General features: G+C 41.6%; 1 protein-coding gene across 6 annotated transcripts in view; it reads right to left on the bottom strand.

The window, feature by feature from the left end:
- Nucleotides 1-22,050, bottom strand: part of cdc42bpab (CDC42 binding protein kinase alpha (DMPK-like) b) — a 73,706-nt gene that overhangs the window by 7,192 nt on the left and 44,464 nt on the right. For 4 of the 6 annotated variants that reach the window (XM_058612901.1, XM_058612905.1, XM_058612903.1 and 1 more), the window contains 36 exons: nt 18,448-18,541; nt 17,555-17,755; nt 17,327-17,465; nt 16,975-17,084; nt 16,765-16,844; nt 15,932-16,110; nt 15,675-15,797; nt 15,383-15,516; nt 15,025-15,146; nt 14,757-14,877; nt 14,324-14,434; nt 13,890-14,137; nt 12,323-12,428; nt 10,935-11,059; nt 9,403-9,508; nt 9,090-9,238; nt 8,851-8,942; nt 8,379-8,455; nt 6,854-6,892; nt 6,158-6,277; nt 5,525-5,608; nt 5,317-5,422; nt 5,049-5,185; nt 4,672-4,811; nt 4,353-4,434; nt 3,989-4,208; nt 3,618-3,680; nt 3,206-3,459; nt 3,002-3,126; nt 2,664-2,878; nt 2,459-2,556; nt 2,176-2,260; nt 1,440-1,563; nt 1,202-1,319; nt 698-815; nt 411-568 (listed from right to left, as the gene is read on the bottom strand). In XM_058612901.1, the coding sequence (XP_058468884.1) occupies nt 411-568; nt 698-815; nt 1,202-1,319; nt 1,440-1,563; nt 2,176-2,260; nt 2,459-2,556; nt 2,664-2,878; nt 3,002-3,126; nt 3,206-3,459; nt 3,618-3,680; nt 3,989-4,208; nt 4,353-4,434; nt 4,672-4,811; nt 5,049-5,185; nt 5,317-5,422; nt 5,525-5,608; nt 6,158-6,277; nt 6,854-6,892; nt 8,379-8,455; nt 8,851-8,942; nt 9,090-9,238; nt 9,403-9,508; nt 10,935-11,059; nt 12,323-12,428; nt 13,890-14,137; nt 14,324-14,434; nt 14,757-14,877; nt 15,025-15,146; nt 15,383-15,516; nt 15,675-15,797; nt 15,932-16,110; nt 16,765-16,844; nt 16,975-17,084; nt 17,327-17,465; nt 17,555-17,755; nt 18,448-18,541 (4,603 nt within the window). The remainder of the gene's footprint in view (nt 1-410; nt 569-697; nt 816-1,201; nt 1,320-1,439; nt 1,564-2,175; nt 2,261-2,458; nt 2,557-2,663; nt 2,879-3,001; nt 3,127-3,205; nt 3,460-3,617; nt 3,681-3,988; nt 4,209-4,352; nt 4,435-4,671; nt 4,812-5,048; nt 5,186-5,316; nt 5,423-5,524; nt 5,609-6,157; nt 6,278-6,853; nt 6,893-8,378; nt 8,456-8,850; nt 8,943-9,089; nt 9,239-9,402; nt 9,509-10,934; nt 11,060-12,322; nt 12,429-13,889; nt 14,138-14,323; nt 14,435-14,756; nt 14,878-15,024; nt 15,147-15,382; nt 15,517-15,674; nt 15,798-15,931; nt 16,111-16,764; nt 16,845-16,974; nt 17,085-17,326; nt 17,466-17,554; nt 17,756-18,447; nt 18,542-22,050) is intronic. The other 2 variants (XM_058612904.1, XM_058612906.1) reach the window with 1 other exon arrangement.

Raw genomic sequence — 22,050 nt, 5'->3', positions numbered from 1 at the left:
ACTGGGAAGAGAGGAGGCGGCCAGAGGACGCTGTCAGAAGCACTGACATCACAGAGAGAGCTAACCAATCTGCCAATAGGAGTGGGATGAGGTGAGAGGCCTGCACAGAGAGGCTGGGATGTTTGTGACTGATGGGATACAAGGATTTATTTTTTCCAGTGGAAAACAATGGGATGTATTTTAAGGATTTAATAACGTCTTGTCTAATGTCTACAATCATGGGAACAACCACGCGTGTTCATACAAAGCTGATGCTGGGTTGACATTAACTCCACATTCTGATTGATTAGATGTTTAGACTTGACCTCTTGCAAATTTTTTTTGCATTAAATCCTTTCAGTGTTAGGGTCAACCGCACATAAAGCTGTATGTTGAGTGTTTTTTTATTATTATTTAATGCAGTTACTGACCTCTCTGTCAAACTGTGAGAGTGGCGCATCACCGCAGTCCATTCCTCCACCAGAGGACAAAGAGCTTTCAGAGGGAGACGTCATGGTCTGACGTTTAGAGCTGTAGCTTCCGCCTGACAGCTCTCTGCGCAAGGCGCTGCCGTTCTGTGAGGACGAGCCTGAGGGAAGTTAGGAGGAGGATGAGGAAGAAGAGAAGAAGGTGAGTTGAACATAAACTTTGAAGAAAATGGTTTAGAAGAGAATGCAGTTACTCATTCTGATAAGATTTATGAACTCCTTTTACTCACGGATGCCCAGTCCACTGCTGGCGCTCATAGAGCGGCCTGGCTCACCCCGGTTCTTGGTGATGGAGGGGATACTGACTGAACCGCTGAAGCCTGCACGGTTCTCCTGAACACGGACGTTCTGGTTTTAACAAACACAGAAGAAACACACACACACACACACACACACACACAGAGAGTGCAGTGCAGGGAACAGGAGTGAGGAGGGTGCACTGTGACAAACAACTGAAAACAAATGTGATCAACCAGTAAGATCTAAGCAGAGAGACATGCAAACATGTGACGATAAACACACCGTGTTCAGGTGAAGAAAAGTCCTTTTCAGTCCGAACAAAAAACACTACTAATGCATGCTTTACATTCTAAACTCATGTGTGTGTGTGTGTGTGTGTTATCTTTGTTCTTACTTCCTGATTGAATTAGCGCAGTGTATCTGCCTTTTTTTTTTTTACTTTAGAGTGTGTGTGTCAAGAGTGCATGCGTAAGTGAGTGTGCACGTGTGTCTACCATGGGCAGGTCTTTAAGGATCTGGATCCCATCTCCTGGTCCCATATGGGCTACGTGGTTGAAGTTGGTGGGGTTGGAGATCAGCTTGTTCCTCATCTCTGGGTCTCGCAGCATCTCTCTGGAATCACAAAAAAATGCATAAAAACACGCAGGACACAAGGAATCAGAGCAGAGGGAAGACGGATGTCATACAGTGAATATAAAGCAGGAGACTGATAAGTGCTGCAGGTAAACATACCTCCTCTGCTGAAGTCGCTCTTCCTCAGGCACCCTGAAGGAGAAGCGCCTCTTGTTGTTCATGCTGCGCACCATCTGCTTCCTGCTGTTGTCTGACGTCTCCGGGACGACCAGCTCGTCACCCTCTGGAAGATCAAAACAAAGCCCCACATATGTTTACATGAACGACTACAAAGCTCTTCAGATTTACGTTGCTGTCGAAAGAGGAGCAAGTCAGACTTTCCTCTCCGACTTCGGTCTCTGTTGTGCTGTTAAACACAGAGTACTGTGTATAAAAGAGGAGATGGCTCACTCAGTGAAAACAGTTTAATAGGCCACAAATCAAGAGTTCTGCAAAAACAGCTGCCTGCTTCAGCAGCTGCTCAGTATCAGTGGATCCTGCTGGAGCTTCTTCTTAGAAGTTTGCATTTGTAATAATGTTGCATTATTGACTTCTTCTTACTCATATATGATCATAATGTCAAAGAAACAAACCTTTTACTTTCCAACCCAGAATAAAATAAACCTTTGTTGTGTCATCAGTGACTAGATTTCGTTTTTGATATTCAAGCAAATTTTTCTAAAGTAGATCAAACTGTTCTTTGTCCATTCTGTAACTTCAAATAAAGGACACACTACTATGCACGCTTGTTTTTCTTGTTTTCTCCTCACATACAACAAGCCGCAAAGCTGCTGTGAGGGAAATGTGCAATGAACATGGAAACAGCCCCTGACCCAATGCACTTTTAAATTCTTACCAGCCATCTTGTTTCTGAAGTAGATAAGCCGGACCGTCTCCAGTCCCAGGAGGTTCAGAGAGCCGTCAACGTTCAGTGGCCGCACCTGAAATGGAATCAGAGAATCAGAGGAGTGCAACCTAATATTTCTCACACTGATCTAAAATAAACATGAAATCTGCGTTTAATTAACATTTTTGCTCTGGCAGCACAGTTAAAGAAGATATGAGAGCTTACTGTAGTGACAAGACAAGTACAAATAAATAATAATTTCAGCCAGCAGGTGGAGCCAGAGACAACTGACCTTCTTGAGAGGGATGGTCTGAATCCACTCCATGGTGTTGACGTCAAACACATCAACAGCATTCTCACTGTAAACTGACAGGTAGGGGGCGTTGTAGCCTGGACAAAAGGAAACATTATTTATCATTTATTTCTAGTAAGTAATCCACACTCTCCACGCATCACTTAAGCTCATCATCATATGACACCAGAGTTCTTCCACTCACAGGCGGCGATGGGTGCAGCTGGCCACATCAGCTCCTGCTGACGCGACCTCCGGCCCTGAGAGTCCACGTACACCCCGATGGCGCTGAAGCACAGCAGCAGCTCTTTGCTGGAAATCTCCACAGCGCAGAGAGCATCCAAGCTATGCTGGGGGATAAAGGCCAGGGTGTGGTCCTCAGGGTGGAGCAGGCTGATGGGAGACATGTCACCATGGACACTGTGGAGGAAATGCAAGGTTAGATCAAGCAAATTCACATGCAAAACACCGTCAGTGTGTTTATCTCAGCTGGAACATTTTTTTTTAAAGCGGCGGAGGAAAAGCTGGAAAAGAGTTGCGTACCTGTATCGGGTGAAGCCGGACTGATAGCCCACATAGAGTCGCTCGCTGAGCAGACCCATCCACTGGACCAGACCTGGTGCCTGAAACTCTCGCAACCGACGGTGACGCCCTTTACTTTTATTCACCTGGAGAAAGAAATGAAAATCATTTTTAAAGATCTTATAATATGTTAAAAAAGAAAACAGAAGGAATGTTTTTTCTGACCTCATAACATATGATCTGTCTCTTCATGGCCACACAGAGGCAGGTGAGCGAGCTGTTGCGGACGGGGCCAGAGACGATGGTCTGGCAGCCTTTCGTCTCGACCAGCTTGTGCGAGTCGATCTCGCGTCCGTCCAGTGCCTGTGTGGGGACGAGACGGACGTGGCGGTTCCTGCCGGAGATGACGGCCAGCAGCTGCTCCTGGGGGATCAGGTCGACGTGGTGCACTTTCTTATTGTCTCCCACCCGGATTATTTCTGAGGAAGTGTGCAGAGTGTGTGCATTAGTAAAGGGAAGAGGAAGGAAGCGGTGAAGAGGCAAACAGAAGCAGGAAATCAACCAATTCTAACTATGTAAACACTTTTATAGACAGATTTACATGGAGACAAATAAACATCTTTGAAGTGGGTCTCACCATCTTTGGTGACATGGATGACAAAAAGACCTTCCTCGTTGCCCAGGGCGACACGCTCATGATCTGGTGGCAAAAGGGACGAAGGGAAAACAGTGACTTTAGTGCCAGAGAGGAGAAAGAAAAGGACATGGTGTGCAGAAAATGTTCCAGTCTGCTGGTGTCTAATTTCATAACACGTTGGACTCAAATGTGAGGCATAGATGGTTTCTCTGTGGAACACTTTGCTGAGAATTCCCAAAGAAGAATCTACTTTTAAGTGCGTTTATGACGATGAGGATAAAAGGTGAGTGTGCAACTGTAACATCTTGAGATATTGCCTTCTCTCACACCTCGACATCGTGTCTGTAGTGTAAGGGTCAAGTGTCGCACACCTATGATAGCAGCAGACTGTGTTGTCTTGATGAGTGGCAGCGTGCTGTCGTAAGCCTCCTTGGGGATGTAGACAAACCGCTCCTTGAGCTTGTTCTTCTTGAGGATGCGGTGGAGCTCGTTGAGGAGGCCCACCCATTTGTTTCTCTCCTGGTCGCTGTCAGCCAGGATTAAGATGGAGGGCTTGTGGCTGCTGGAGGGGGAGAGCTGTGACGCTGTCACCTGAGGAGAGGAGGGAATCAACAGTCAGGTAAGATGTTGAATATAACATTTCTGCTGCTTCTAATTCACCTCTCAGCAACTCCAAATCCACTTGATGTCATCTACATTGGCTCCATTAGATTGAATGACTTGACTTTAACTTACTCTGAATATACAGGGGATGTCTTTGCGGCTGGCGTGGATGACATCAGAGGCCAGGACAGAACTGACTGAAAACTCTTCATCCCTGGATGACATGAAATGTAATGAGTTAGTTTCTTGGCATCTTCTCCAGAATAAAACTTAAAATTACTACATTACAATTTATTGATTATTTTCTATATTTCTCGATTAATCCATTGGTACATAAAATGCCAGAAAAGGGGGAAAACTAATTTTCACAATCTACCACAGCCCAAGAAAATCAAGACATAGTCGCAAAACTTCACTTGTGCATAGATTGTTTCAGCAGTGCTTCATTTACCTCATGTCTATGACTTGACTGACTACTACACTTGGTTGTGTTGCTTTTCCTTCTCCCAGTTCATAGAGGAACAGTTTGAAGTCACACACCACAGCCATCGCCCTCTGCCAACCTTTCTTCACTCCTGTAGGTTTGGGCACCTGGAACAAACACAGTTCAGGGTTACACGTGGAACAGAAGCAAAACCTGTTAAAATACTGCGTTTTTTTACAAATACAAATTATACTAATTAGTGAAAAATAGTGAAAGTCAAGGTTTAAAAACAAGTAAACAAGTGGGAAAACAGCTGCATTCTTCATTGATTGCGGAGTATATGGTGACAGCTGAGTCATAACTAGGAGCTGAAGACAACCAAGGTCTTCATGGGTCTCACTCACCCTGACATGGCCTTCGTATGCAGTACCAATGCCTCTCTGAGGGTCGATACCCAGCGGGCCCTTAGTCTGGTCCTGGGGCACCGGACAAACAGCAGGAGCCTTGTCCGCACATGTTACATGGCAGGAGAAGTTACACACTGGGTGAAGAGAGCGAAAGAGTCAATGAGAAACAAATGAGGTTTAACTGGTTATGTATCAGATGTTAAAATCAATGAAAGCAAAGCAGCTTTGAAGTTCTAATCTTAAAGTACAAATAAACAGCCTTTACCTTCACAGGTACAACCCTGACGTATGAGTCCCACCATGAGGGAAGTGCACTGGTTACACTTAGTGGGCGTGCTGAATGTCTTCACCACAAACTGATGTGCTTTGGGCTGTGGAGTGAAAGAGAGAATGAGATTACAATCAGAGGTTTTAAGATCACTGAGGCAAACGTGAACAACACTGGAGCGGGACTCCACAGAAGAAGGTCCAACCTTAGGTGAGGAGCGTCCAATGCTGCCGTATCCTCCTGAGCGCATGGTGGGGGTCTGGACTGTTCGAGGAGGATGATCCATCAACTGAAACCGAGGATACAAAGTAAAACATGGTTACAGAGGTCATAATTCCCATACTGTGTGTGACACTGACATTTCAAAATGAACGATAGTGCAACCCAGGTGGGTTTATTTATTATTTATAAATACTTGTATCGTCATCGCTCAATTCAGCAGTGAGGACAGGATAAAAATAAAACTGTAAATGTGACTTTGGAGTTCCAATGTTCCCAAAGGCAATTCTCGTTTTTCCCCACATTACACATGCACATGACATCTCTGTGTTAGAATGACTCCTTATCTTTGTTCTGTTGTTCCCTGCATTTCCCCTTAACTGAGTTAGTTATGATTCACAAGAGCTGACATTCAACAGTCTCGGTATTGTGAGTTACTCCGAGTAATGGCTTTAACTAAATACAGACGTTCTTGATTCTGAGAAGTTTCCCTGGAAATCCTTTCTCCTGTGCTCATGTTTAAATTAAAATAATCCTGGTCACACTTTGAGAGGGGAACAAGACTAAAGGAAATGAGAGTTTTCCACTGAAAAACGGAGGTGTTTTGGAGTTTTCTGACCTCTATAGGCTCCATATCGCTGGCCATGGATGGTGAACGTGAGCGGGACTTGAGGTGGGACTTGGGGTCATCTTCCCGGGATGGAGTGTTGGAGGGGGTGAAGTTATCCATCGAGTCCACCTGAGAGTGGAGAAAATGGAGAATGAGGGGAGACGGGGATAAGTAAGAAAGTTTAAGTGAGGGGAGGAGGAAAGAGGCCAAAAGGAGGGAGAATAGAAGTATATAAGCAGAGGATGATGGCAGGAGGAAAGGTGGATGACAAAGAGAGAAGTGCAGCAGCCATGCTTAAAGCTATATAATGAACATTCATAATAAACAGAATAAAGAAATACTGTGGTCAATATGTGTAATCTATAAAAGAAAACTGACTACAACTCTATCGCACCTCAGGTATTATAACACATAACCACATATCACAGCCCGAAGACCATGCTGCTCAAAGACACCGTACACCATGCACAGCCAATCACAAAGCAACATTGCAGAATAACCACAGACACCAGCACAGCCACCTTTGCAGCACCCACAGATTCATAATAAGCATGGAACCATTAATTAATGTCTGACAACTAACAAGCAGCTATAATAAACATATACCGAGAGTGCACACAAAAATTAATCACGTTGAAAAGGACAAGACACAACATTCAGAAAAGCTCAATGAGAGCAGTCACAGAGCGCAGTGATGGTGCTTACACGTCTGCCTTTGCTAGCTGGGCCAACGGATGGCGAGCGCTTCAGTGGCAGGAGAAGAGACAGAGAGTGGCAGAGACACAGAGATGAGTGAATTATCAGAAAGTCAGACTCACAGAGCTGAAAACACATTCAATGAGACAGATATATATATATATATATATATATATATATATATATATATATATATATATATATATATATATATATATATATATATATATATATATATATATATATATCTGGGTGACACTGGACCAGTGGTTCCCAACCTTTTGCTTCATCATCCACAGAGAAACTTCTAACTTACAGATTTACACTGACTGATACTTAATGGTAATATTATATAAAAATAGATAATCTTCCAATAATTTGGAATAATTTAATAATTAGCCTGTACTTAAAGTTAACTGTACTAATAGCTAATTTATTGCTGAAGTCTTAACATGTGATTATTCAGTAATGTTAGCTTACTGCTTACATTTAGATAATCATTTCAAAACTTGTACAAATATCCAACTCTATTAAATTCTCAGTTTGCATTCTAACTTGCTATACATACTTTTCATTACGGGTTACAACATTTCTTGGATGTTTATAATATTGAGCATAAATATGTAGATAGCTGTCTCTATTTAAACCACAGGTTGGGAATCACTGCATTAGACTACCACAGTATCCTAACTAGGATTTAACTAAGGACAGAGACTGAGGAAAAGGGATGGATGCTGAAGGAAGGAAGGAAGGAAGGAAAAGGAGTCACGGGGAGGGAACACAGCTCGGGAAAAATCTGTATGCAACACATAGTGACTACTCAAGTTCACTTCATGACTGGTGAAAAACAAAAACATATAAAGAGTAGGATTTCAATGATGTATTCTGTGGTTCTGTTCAAACTGATAAAAGTCCTAGCACTAGGAAGCAGAGAATTCCTTAAGCCAATGAGGGTCAAAGCATGTGAATACAGGGGACAATGTCCACCTTAACAATTGTTTGGATTTAATATAGTCTCAAATACTGTATGAACTGGAAAAAATTGAATTATCGCCTTCATTTTAATTCCATCAACCCTGTTAAAATGTCAGGACCATCTTATTTTGCAGTGGTTTCTCTCTTCCTTGTAGATAGAACAGTGATTACACAGACACACACACGTCCTGACACATCTACAGCATGTACATACACACATCTACTCTATGTTTCTCATCTAGCTTCTGTGCCCACAGTTCTACAATGTACAGTATCTGTTGCAGGTCTGAATGGGCATATGCATACACATGGATTTCTACCTAACCAAGATAAACTTACGTCCTCCCAAAACTCAATTAAAGAGGATGAGGATGAGGAATAAGAGTCCTGAAGAACCAAAGAGTGAAGCAAAAAAAAAAAAAGGGCCAAAAACAAAACAAACATAAAGATCTGGGAAAATTCACGAGATCAAAAGTGAACCTTTGACACATACATGGTTGCTCACATTAGCTATAAAATAAATACAGCCTGTGTATGATGGGATTTCTTAAATACTTACATCAAACTGGTCGAGTGCTGAGGTGGGGGCGTTGAGAAAAGCCAAGAAGGAATTCTGGGAATCCTGGTGCTTGACACCTAAGGACACAGAACAAAACAACACAACTCTGGTTAAGTACATGATATTAAAACTTCAAAGAGTGACTTATACAAAATCAGTCCCAGGACTGTTTCTTTGGAGGGGACGGGGCTGTTTCATATGAGGTAACAATACATTTTCATGTAAAACCCTTCTAATTTGGCTCCGACTGTAGAAAAAAACCTCTTTCACAGAGATAATCTCTCACAGAAACATTCACAGTGTGAAGTCAAACATCAGCCCCAAACATTTTTTTAAACGTTGCCCTACTCTCTAAATCTGCACTGTGAGTACAATTAGAAAAAAAACATAAACATGAAAGGTCACTAATATACTACAATTACTGCTATGTCATCCATTGTTGGCGACTAAAAGAATAATTTGAAATACATACCCCTTCGTAGCCGAAGCTCTTCTGTCTCCTTTTTGAGCCGATCAATCTCAGCCAAGAGTTCCTGGTTTTTACTCTCCACCTCCTGCAGTTTACTGGTGAATCAGAGACAAAAAAGTATGAACTAGAGTTTTGGACATCTGTTTAATCACTGAAAACACACATACATTGCCAACAGTTTTAAAAAATAAACTCAAGGGGAGAAAATCAGCTATTGAGCAACTTTTGTGAAGAATTCGTACCAGTCTGTGGAAATGTTGTTGGCCTTGACCTTATTCAGTTCGTCCTGGATGGTCTGCTTCGCCCTGATCTCGGCATCCAAGGCTGACTGCAGCTCCAGACGTGCCGACATGTCCAACTTAGCAAAACGACGCATCTTCCATGGCATGTCCTGAAACAAGCAAGTACAAATGTCAGCAGATGACAAACAATGAAACACGGAAGTCCAAAAGATGAGATTGGATGAGAGGAACTCTCCTGATCCATCACTACTATAGAATAATTACAAGATAAATATAATAAATGACTCAGAGTGTCTACAGTGTCTTATTGTACCGTGGCTCTGGCTCCCAGACTGGTGTTCCTCAGTCCCTCGAGCTCTTCTGTCATCTTGGTGGCCAGAGCCTGCAGATATCCTCGAGCATCCTTCTCATCACTCACCCTGCAGCAAACACAAACAAAAACACATATTTGCATCAACACACATGCACTGACAACGGATAATCATGGCATAACACCCGCCGACTGTCCACATTTCTGCTTTAAATGCCTGTATTGTGTTACTTTCATTTAAATGTCACATGTACAGTATAATCACATATGCAGACACACACGTTTTTATTTTCTGCAAACATCATTGAGGAGGACAAATTTAAAACAAACACACTCATGATGTAAAAACTGCCTTTAGAACAACCTGATCCAGATCACCTCCACATCTTCACACACACACACACACACACAGTGCTTGAGTAGCTCTAGGCAGCTCACTAATCTTCAACTGTTTATTCAACAGTGAATAAACACTGACAGAGCTACACCTACAAACTCAAGCTAACTCTAACTTAAACATGTACCGACTTCCTCATGCACAGACAGACTTTACACAAAGAATTAGGGCTGCACAAAATAACAAATCGAACATTTACCATCATTGCAATATCATCAAAGTGCAATATTCCAGTCAATCACGCATACTGGGTCAGGACACACCGAAAAATTATGAAGACTTTTTCCAGCCATTTACTTAGGGACATGTGATTCATTTGATGTGCCTAAAATAATATTAGCTGAATGTGATTAAAATTAATTACAGCTGTGAAAATAGTCTGAAACCTGTTACTGTTGTGAATCTATATTAAGAATTGGATCATCTTTTAAGGGTGGGCGCCCATATGAAATGTTTTTGGAATCCCTGCGATACACCTTTTCACAAAATGGAAACTGGAACTCAAATTGGAATGGAAATAATACATTTCAATATCACATGTTCATGCTATCATGATATCACACGCATGATATCCTAAAAACTTCAAACTTCAGATTAAAGAAGAATATATGACCAAGTTTTGGATAACTGCTCAAGACCATCTTGTTTCCTAGTTCATCTCCTGTAGTACCCCAGCATCACCACTAGGGGGCAATATGGATCATTAAATTCTTCTGAAAGTATATCCCCGACTAAATTTGTATGTACATGTTTGCTATATGTGTGTGTGTGTGTGTGTGTGTGGTATGTGAGGTATGTGGGGACTGCAGCCTTGTCCAACAGAGGGAGGCTGAGCAGCTGGCGAGGTGTCAGCTGCAATGGGAAGTGATCTGAGAGGAAGGGAGGGTTGAGAAGCTCTTAGATCTCCAGAGGTATGTGAGAAATGCGGCAGTTACAACTGTATGGAGGGAACCCAATCCAGCACTGCACAACATGGGAGTGTGTGTGAGCATGTGTCTGCAATTTTAGCTGAGCTGTCTTTCCGGCCGGGCTATAGCATAAAAAAAGATAAGGGACATAGATAGAAAGTATCGATGTCATGGGCGAAAGTCACTGCACACATGCATGTGGGTATTTATGCTTTACATCTGTGTCTCACCATTGGATGATTTCAGTGATTTGGGCCTCCCAGTGAGCCACACTCTCCTCTTTGTCAGCCAGTTCCCTCATCTCATCCTCCAGCTGCCGGTTGGAGGTGCTCACCTTCTCAAACATGCTCGTCAGCTGCGGAAACAACCACAAAAACACACACGCAGATAAATATATACCCACATTTGTATTTATATTAGGGTTGAGACAATTAACCAGTACAAATAGGCATTCAATTATAAAGTAAAAGGTACAAATACACAGATTTTGTATTGATCTAAATGCATTATGAACCCTTTGATTATATATATATATATATATATATATATATATATATATATATATATATATATATATATACATATACATATATATGCATATATATATATATATATATATACACACACATATATATATATATATATAAATAAATACTCCTGCATGAGGCCCAGTATTTGAAAGCTGTGTTGTGTTTAACACGTGCAGTTTAATAGTAAAATAGTTCAAGTTACTAATGTCTCGTTAAACCACCGTTCACCGAGCTCGTCTCTCTGCATTCTCACACACTCACACACTCATCACCAGTTTGATCTTGACAGCAGTGAAAAATAAACGTCCCAATCACTCACTCACTGACAACACGTATGAAAAGCCATTAGAACTATGAGATGGATTGGCCTCATTCTGCTACAAAGCAAATACTGCTGAAATTTAGCACCTTCTTTTAAAAGTAAGACAAGTCATACAATAATATTTTCAGACACTCTACATGCATTTACGAGCTATATTGTGCAGGGACTGGCACGGAGAGAGATCCAATCCTTCCCGAGTGCTTTATCTTTTAAAATACAATTTCTCAAAAAGTGAAACAGAATAATACATTAAATAACTACAGTCCTTCCAGTGGCAACCACATCCATATTCTTTCCATTTCATTTTTTCATCAGTTGCAGACTTTAAAAATAACACTCTCACTTTTTATTCCATATGTCAAAATGCCTTCCACCTCTGAGACACTGTTTAAGTTGGGAGCCTTTTTGAACTTCCACAAGCCATTTCCAAAGTCAACAGAGCGTAATCCAGAGAGTCATTCCATCTGACTGTGTAGGAGGCTACAGGGTGTTTTTATGGGAATATTGAACAGTGATTTCTTTGGCATTGTTGAGAGAGAGGGGGGTGGAGGAAGGAATGTGATGAAAGAGTTTGGGCCGACCACAAAAGGTTACCTGGGGTCAGGGAATCGTGTTTTTCTGCATGTGCATGTTGGAGGGATAAACATAACACTAAAAAGCTGAGAAATCAAGACAGAAAAAACATTGATAAAAGGAAAAAAAAAAGGGAAAAACCTGACTTTCAGAGAGAGATTTCATTATTTGTATATATGAACAGATAACATACCTTATCTATTTCACTGGAAAGCTTCTTATTTTCCTCAGTCAGCAGGATTCTTTCCCTCTCATACTTCTGCTTGTACTCCGTCTCAAACTCTTCCCGTTCACTTTGGCTGCAGAGAACACACACACACACAAAAGTGTTACATTTGCAACTTGGTCTGAACTTACATTTATGCCCTTACCATAAATTATAACTGCCTGAGTCATTCAACATGAATGCTGACTCAATCTTCCAAAAGTAGGATTTTATTCAGAGATTTGGGTTTTGTGGACTAGTTTTCTGCCTCCTCTCCAGTCACTCTACAGTAAATGATTACGTCAAATAATCTGAGTTTTATAACAGCATCAGTACAAACGCATCATGTATTCAATCAAATATCCACCAATTTTCCAGTCAACCTCCAGCAGAAAGCCTCTTCTATCCTCCTACCTTTGTTCTTGTGTGGGCTCTAGGCTCCATTTACATATTTTCTTACAAAACCTAAATAAATCTAAGGCTTGGTACTGAGACCAGGTACATATTATTTAACCCAAACACAGTAATGCAGTCAGAATCTAATACAGCTATGTGTTTGAAAATTAATTTGTAAGTAGTGAGAATATGATGGGAATACCAGACAGGAAGGTTGAGAAGGTGGCTATAAAAACAAAGCTCTACTCAAAAACAAGATTCTATTTCAGGTGGATTGAAGCAGGAGGTCGCACAGTGGGATCAGGTGCCACTCAGTACCCACCAGAGAAGGAAAAGGACTTTACTTTGCAAGACTGATTAGTATTCAATATCCGTGTTGTCACATTTTGACTGACTGTTTGGTTTGACAATTTTTGTTCACTTTTAGTAATTACAAATTCAGCAAGGAGCACATAAATCAATGCATTTTCACGAGGATAGCTGCAGGACTGCCTGCTTAGCTCTTAACTTTAACTGTTAGGCTTAGGAATGTGACTGAGGTAAACATGAGACTAAGTGGAATGTTGAGTTATTGAGCTACATACTCATCATATGAGCCGAGCAGGAATAACAACACTATGGGTGTCTTTCTGCTTGGTTTCCTTTTGGGTATTGTGTAAATGAGAGGAGAGATAAGGCCTTTAAACTGTCAAGAGTACAAACACTTGTCTGGTTTAAAAATAAAACACGCAAGAGTTTCCTTCTGAGAACATATATATAATCTTTGAATCTGAAAAAGCTCTTATTTTAGCCTTATCCACTTCAATTGTATCAACAGGGTCTAAAGTCAACTTGAATTGTGTTATGGTTGTCTTATCTTCAGACTTTCTGGGGAAAAGCTACATTAACTATTTAAAAGAAACACCGCTTAACAACGACTACATGTTTACACCAGACAGGGCATTAATTTAACTTCAATTACCTCATGGAATCACCACTGAAAAAGAGAATGAAGAAAAATAATATAATAAGTAAATGTATCATAACCAATACTGGCAGAAACACCAGTGATCCAGCACTAACCACAAATATAGATGTAAAAGAAAAAAGGTCCTTTCTCATACGACTGGTGATATCAAATCATGCTGACAGTAGAATAAGGGGGACAGAAAAAAAGTACCTCTCACGGCGAGTCTTATCCAGCTTGTCTTTAAGCATTAGGATTTCTTTCTGCAGAGCGAGATGCTGGCTCTCAGCATCCCTCAGCTCCTTCCGCAGGGCCTTAAATTCACTGCTGTGCTGCGCCTCCCTACGAGCCAGTTCCTCCTCATACAGGAGTGTTTTCTTCTCCAAGTCTCCCCGCAGGCGTCCAACCTCTTGGGTCTGGTCAGCTGAGGCCGGAGAAGCTGAAGGACCGGCCTGCTTAAGCTGGGTGGTGGGAATATGGGAAAAACGTTGGTGAGGCCGTGTATCAGAGATGATGGAGATTGACTCAAACACTACAGGGGAAATTTGAGGTTTCTCTTTCCAATGGAAAAAACGGGTTTTATGTATCTGGACAGGACACACATTCCATAGAAGGAGAGTTTGTGTTGTGCTTTTTTGCAAATTCACCTTAAGCCCTTCTAACTCCTCCTCCAGCTGTCGGCTGTGCTGCTCATTGCGCTCTCTGAGCTTCCTCTCTTTCTGAGTCTCTTCTGACTGCTCCTCTACCTGCGCCTCCATCTGGTGATTAACACGCACAAACAAAAAGTGTGAAATCATCAAAAAATGTTCCCACGTTAGAATAAGCAGGCATGGCAATCATTTTCATACCGACAACCTTAAAAAACATGCAAAGGCTACTACCAATACATAACAACACCAATACACTGGAAAATTACACTACTACAACACTGTTTCTATTGTACTGCATAAATACTTAATAAAGTTCTAATGGTGATACAGAAACAGTACACAGACAACAATAGGACTTTGAATCGTGCACCAACCAGTAAATGGAGAGAGAAGAGGGTGTGTGCTAGCAAACACAGGGGGACTACTCTACCTCCTTCTTGGCCCTCTCAGCCTTTCGCACCTCAAGGCGGAGAGCCTCAACCTTCTGACTATGGCTCTCAATTTCTTCCTCCTTATCGCGCAACTGCCGAACGAGACGCTGCTTTGCCGACCTGGGTAGAAAAGTTCGGACACATCACGGGGTCAATGTTGCAGGTGAGTCGAGGAACATCAGGTTCACTGGCATGTGTCAATGAGAAACATAATTCTAGACATAAATTACACCAAGTGCAAGTATATGATTTGGGCCGTGGCTATACCTGAGTTCCGTGAGTCTCTCGTTGATCTCGGAAAATTCCTGCATGGCCAGTTTTCGCTGACTGTGAGCATCCTTAAGCTCCTTTGACTGGGACTTCATTCTCTCACTGGCATCCACAAGATCCTGTCACAACAGGTACAGCTCGGTAAGATTCACACAGCGATATTCAAACACACATTATCCTTTATTGATTGACAAGAAGGTAAAAATGTCCATTTGGTTGCCATTAGTCATTTCTGCAATAGCTATGGCTACTTTTTTAAAAGCACTGGAAGCCAGGTAGACAGTGTTTAAATAAACATGAACAAACTGCCCGTCTGCACACTGTCTCACAATCACACAGGAAATAATGGTTGTACCTTGTGCAGATCGTCTCTCTCCTGTGTAAGGTTCTTCATCTGTTTCTCTAGAGTTTTAATGTATTTCGAGGAGTCCTCCAGGTCTCTGCGGGCCAACGTCACATCCTCTAGCTGCTTCTCTAGTTGTCCAGAGTCTGAGCAAACAAATAAGTTATATTTTAAGGTCAAATGGAAAAAAATCACTGTTCATTTTCGTCAGTGACATTTTTCTGCAATAACCCTCCACTTTGAAACTAAAAATTTGGTATAATATTGTTGAGTTGAACTAGAACATAGACAAATTAATCCTAACCAGCGATCTGCTTCTTGAGGATGTCGATCTCGCTCTTCAAACTCCTGATCTCCACCTCTTTGTTGGTGCTGATGGGGCTCTCGCTTGTTGGATGCTGCAGCGCCTGCACCGTCTGTGTCGACTCTGCAGCAGGTCAGGTCAAAGACATGTTTTTCTTTTTAATATATTTATAAACCATGATTGTGGCATGCTTTGGTGTGCATAACTGATGACATGAATGCTCCCTCTTAAATCGACACCCAGTTCTTTACCCTCACCTTGCAGTTTGCGACTCAGCTCTAGTTTCTCCTGCTCCAGGCGGCGGATTCTCCTCTCATAAGCCTCAGTGGCCAGGCTGTCCTCCAGGCTGCGCTGGACATCCAAGTCCAACTGGTCCTGACCTGCTGTACCCGACACTCCTGTCAGTTGCCGCAGGCAACCGCGGTCAGACAGATAACTACAGTTGAGGAGAACAAGAAAGGAATAATATTATTATTAAGTTGTGATTTGGGAAAACAAAACACTTCTGGGGGTGAGTAATGGCTATAATGGTGTTGAACACTGAAAGAAAATTCAATATGAAAGTGTTTGTTTTACGGAGCAAATGAGAGGAGAAGGAAATGCCAGAGAAATAGCCAAGGGAGGGGAAACAGGAAAGAGAAGCAGACGACAGAGTGATGAGTTTAAAGATTGGGAGGATGTTGAGTCATGGAAGAAGGGGGTAGAAGGAGGGTGAAGAAGGAGTGACAGGGACATAAAGGCAGATGTGAGATAAAAGCTAGAGATGGATAGAGACAGAGCAGGGGAAAGAGAAAGAAGTAGAAACACCATAATGACTGAGCCATGAGTAGATAAGTGACTGGTCACTTTCTCACGGGGGCCACTTCATTGTTAAGATCTACAGCAAGTCATGAACATCACCTTATTAGGGAGGACAGCAAATGTGAATGCTATGTAGTGAGGAGTGTCTCTTAACTAAACATGAATCAATGAAATGACAGGGGCCTCATTTTCACCTTAAATAATATTACATTTGCTAGAAACAGGAAAAACTCAAGGAGAAAAGTGCCTCAAAATCCAATTCCAACCAAAATTTGTTGAAAGCACTCACCATTTACTTGTGTATGTGAAGCCCACAAAGGGCAGGTGGTGGCCAGAGAAGGCTGTGTGAGAGGGAGGGGGCATGGTCTCCTGAAACATGACAAAGACAATTTTTATCAATTAAAATCCCAACAGATACATGTGATAGTAAATATATAATTATAAATTTGCAGTATACAGAGCGGACAGACATCCCCGCTGGTTCCTAAACAAGTCTTACCGAGTTCTTCAGACAGTCGTCATCAACATCAAAGTTGGAGGTATCTGTAGGACTGCTGACTTCTGGGATGTATGGGGCCTCACATGTGCGGATGTTGTCCCAATCGATGCCTGAACACAAGATAAGTTAAAAGTTACACTCCACCTATTTAGAGATTTACAGTCCAGTCAGACTGGTCCATTTCATGAAGGCAGTACAAAAACCTGCACAGGATGCAAATACATCGAATTTAGACCGTTATATGATTTAAAATTTTTAATCTATTCATTCAGTAGCCTTGATAAAGGAACACATGTCAATTTATCTAAAATCCCAGAGGACATTGTGACATTAGAGGTCTGACAGCCCATACCAATGAAAAAAGGGTGCTGCTTGAAGTCCTCAATGCCGTTCTGGCCCAATCGGTGCTCTCGACTGCAAATAAGCCGGCGAATCAGATCCTTTGCTTCCTCCGACACGTCTGATATCTGCTGTGGGAACTGGAAACGCTCCTGAGTAAACAAAACGGATTTGAGATGAGAAAATAATGCGATCCTGTGGTGCTGCCGACTCCTGAATTAAATTTCACTCGAGCCTTTACCTTGTGATTCATGATCTTCCCATAGGTTTCCACCAGGGACTCTGCATAGAAAGGGGTCTCGCCGTACAGCATTTCATACATGCAGACGCCCAGGGACCACCAGTCACACTCTGGGCCATATTTGCCTTTCCCATCCTCCATCGCCTGGAGGATTTCTGGAGAGATGTAGTCTGGAGTCCCCACTGCAACAGAGGACTGGACCTGGTGAAGGGACAAAACAAAAGTCAGTGGCCGATTCCAAACTGTCACATCTGACACAGTCTTACACATGAACAACCCTGATTTCAAAATGTAAACTTCAGTTACATGCAAATAATGAAGATACTGGCTGAGCTCTTGGGAGACATGCACCATAAATGCCATAATAAAACAAAGAGCATTATTGAGCATTCAGATCCTCAATACAAGAATTGAAAATGAGAATGTCCTGAGTCCTTCATTAAAAACAATCAAAGCAGTGGATATGAACATTTTAAAATGCAAAGATATACATTTTCACAAATGACTCTAACGATCAAGTGCCAATATTTGTAGTGAAAGAAAAAAGCAGCAGAGTTTGGAAACATCACCTGACGTCATCATTCAAGAAGCTGCTTTATGACATGATTCACTCTTTAATCAAAATTAAAGTTCGAATTAGAGGAGCAAACACCAGCGCTCCTTTGATCATGTATTTCATCCTTTTCATTTTCCTTTTATAAACAGTGGGGAAAGTTTTCTTTTTTGCTCGAAGAATTGTCTGAATCATAAAATGCAGACACGGCCAAGCATCTGAACCGCACACACTCCTCCTGGGAGACCCCCGGGGGGTTGACGGGGAGGTCAGTAAAGCTCTGGTATGTTTGCTTTGGACCAGAGGACGAGGCATCAGCAGCAGTGTGGTAAAAACTTACCGTCCCGTCCTCCATGAGCTTGAGGCAGGAGCCGAAATCGGCCAGGCGGATGTGGCCGTTCATATCCAACAGAATGTTGTCGGGCTTAATGTCCCTGAAAGAAGACGGAAAGAGGGAAAAGACAAGAGACACGTTGAGAAAGTGATCACTCAAAAGAAATTATGAATATCAGGAAAACAAAACAACACTTGCAGGGCATCCAAAACACACACACACACACTAGCTGGATCTCACATTAATGTGCAAATTCTCCAGCAATTTTTCATCAAACTCAATTAGATAACTCAAACTCGAAGAATGATGGCGATACATCCCTAATCAAATGTAATTTCCCCATCTCATTTATCAGCAGCAACCCTAAATCAACCAAAGTAGGGAATCAACTCTGGAAAAAGCTGTGTTGTGGGAATTCGCTCTACACACTGCGTGAGTGTGTGTCGTTTCAAAGATACAAAGCACTCACAAACATGCCCTGTTGGAGGAAATATGCAGTGCACAAACACACTCCCACTTACAAACCCCCCTCAAAAAACAAGAAAGCAGAAACCTTGTCCTAAAGAGACACACTCCCCTGTTCCCTTTTCCGACAATATTTGTGTTTGTGAACAGAGTCGGGCAGGGTGAGGGGGAACGGGGGGGTTTACTGACAACACATTCCTTTGCAGATGTGGTCTTCGCAGTGGCTGCTGTAGGCTTTCATCAACCTGAATCTGTTCTACATTACTACCGCTGGTGATGTGTTTATAATATAGACACATACCGTGGCTTGTTTCCAGTTTGCTGTCTGTTAGCTACAACCAGCTGTAACATCTCAGGATTCAGCTACTTTCACTGCTTAACTCGTAAACTAAGTTTTTCTGAGTGTAACAGGATCATAGGACAGACGGAAAGACTTTCCAACAACAAACAAAAATAGCAGCATTTATTTGGTTCAGGCTTTAACAAAGAGTTGTTTCCCCGACTGATTGTTAGTTTGGCTTATTAAAGGTCCACTGCGTAAAATCAAGGTTGGATTATTTTAATTTTAGACAAATTAAAGATAAACATTTCTCAATTTGTATTAAGTGTACAATCACTTCATTGTGTGAATTGTTGTTTTTCATTATCCCTGAATGAGCATTCTATATTCATGTCAGGATCAGGGTCAACTCTGCGGAGGTTGCCATTTTGAACCTCTCTGTTCTTACAGTAGCCTATAATGGACAAACTTAACGTCATTTGTTTTAATGCTAAATGAAAGCTACATAGATTCCCCAACACACTTGGAAGGGAAAGCAGGATTTTCAGCTGCAACATTAAATTTCACCAATTATTTTTATTTTTCCCTTCCGGTCCTAACCTTTTCCTGGTGCTACCCTCACATTTATCTGGGCTTGGGACCGGCAAACTTCACCAATATATGTTGCTAAACTTTACGCACTGTACCTTTAAAATGTTGAGAGAAAAAAAATGCTGACAAAGATGCTGAATTAATTGTGACATAATTAAACTTGAACAATTACTGGAACTAGCAAAATAATACAATATATTTGATTAAATGATTAAATCTGGCCACCTTTGTTACTTAAATGAAAACATGTTACCCTAGATTGATTCAGGGAATTGAGTTTTGCACTAAATTTTAAAGTTAAACAGTTGTCTAATTCCTGTTGGTTGTACCTTTACCTTTTTGGTCTCTACAAACAACCAGAATAATGTGCAGGACATTTTCCAGCATGTCAACCAGGTGATGTCTGACAGGTGGTTTATGTTGGACTACTGGTGCTATTGTCTTACACTGCTCTGCTCCCAGGCCTCGTCTAATCCAGCCTCTGATGAGTGACTCCATGCTTGTTCTTCTTGGATGACATCCCCCACCCTTTGTTTCACCTGTGACCTGTTATTGTCAGTGCTAATGTGTTTGATTTGTGTGTATGTTCTGTTTGAAATCCACACACAATAACTGTGAAAAACATACTAAATAACCCCGATGATCATTAGCCTCAGTTGGTATGACACAGAGACATCACTGTGTCCCCCCATCAAGGCTAAATTTAGCCTTTGTCCTCGTCTGACCATTCCGATGATTTCCCCTGAGGGCAGACCCTGTCGAGCCCCGCGTCTGTGCCCTCATATTAACACACTGAACCACGACATGCCCCAATACACTTGCTATGAAGGGAACATAAAAAACTCTTTGTAGTAGCGTTAACACATACACACACATACACACCCACACACACAGAGGTTTGCACAGCTATTCTTCTTAGGACTCTGCAAAGACCTCCATTGCATTTGAACAGCCTAAAGAAAGCCTTATTTCTAACCTTAACCATAACCAGTTAGCACCTAACCTAATCTTAACCAGTTCCTCAGAAATGAGGTTTTGCTACATTAGGACCAGGTGTTGGTCTCCATGAGGACTACTGGTCCTGATAAGGTCAGTGATTATGGCAGAAGATGTGACCTATACAACTACACATACACACATTTTCACATAGAGACTCAAATACACTGGTTAAAGGTTTAATGTGGAAGTCGTAGTCATCCAAACAGTTGCTGATGTAACAGGTCAGAGAAGTGAGCCGGTGCTATTTCTGTCCAGTGATGCGAGCGTGACTCCGCTTAAAATAATAAACCTGATACCAACATAAGAACACACCCCCACACATTGCCCTCCCTCTATAACTGATGTACAAACAAACCAGCAGTGCACTAATACTAATAACAAGAGGTTGACTTATGAAAAGTGTGTATAATAATAAAGGACAGCGAGCAGAGACATGACCTTCTAAGCTCAATACATGAAAATTAAGAATCTCAGAGCACTCAAGTTACAAGGAGGAACCACTACGTTCCAGAGACTCATGGTAGACAACAAGCAATGTAATATTGTTTTGTTTTTCAGTTAAACCTCGTGAAATTCTAACAGTCCACTAAACATTTTCATTTCTTTTCCCTCTTTTTTGATCTACTTAATTAAGACATGAGACTTGTGACCCAAGCCGGAGACATACGGAGTAAATCGGCACACACTGACTTTGAAGTTGTCTTTGATGCCTCTGTCTTCAGCGAGAGATTTGTACAAAGCCAGATGTGAAGCCCCTGACATTTATCACTAGTCTTAATAGTCCTATCTATACGTCTCTCTGCTTCAAAAGACGCCATCAAATCACCAACCTAATAAAACCATGTATTTAAGTGAAGGCTGCACATATGTGACTTGTATACATAAAGTCAGCCTCCAAAAAGTGTCATTTTCTTTCAACTGTATATAAACTGACACTTAAACCAAATCTCTGTTTGCATCGTTGGGTTTCTTAGAAGTCTTTTTAAAGAACAAGACTGCTCACTGACGAGTTCCAGATTGGACATCACTTTCCAAAGTAGATACTGTACATAACACTTTGAATGGAAACCACATACTGTACCCAAGTGCATACATTCACGCAAACCCGTGAGGAGCAACTTCAACTTGGCAGTCACAAAAACACACATAAACAACTGACATGATGTACATTCAATGTCGGACCATCAAAAAGAGCATAAAATGCAGAGATGGTGGGATTAAGATTTCTCAGATAAAATTTTAATGTCTCTTGAAGGACATTTCTCTTGGAGCGA

Source organism: Solea solea, chromosome 17 (genome assembly GCF_958295425.1).
Source record: "Solea solea chromosome 17, fSolSol10.1, whole genome shotgun sequence".
Lineage (NCBI taxonomy): Eukaryota > Metazoa > Chordata > Actinopteri > Pleuronectiformes > Soleidae > Solea > Solea solea.
The sequence above is the reverse complement of the archived record's forward strand: the minus strand, read 5'-3'. Positions and strand labels throughout refer to the sequence as shown.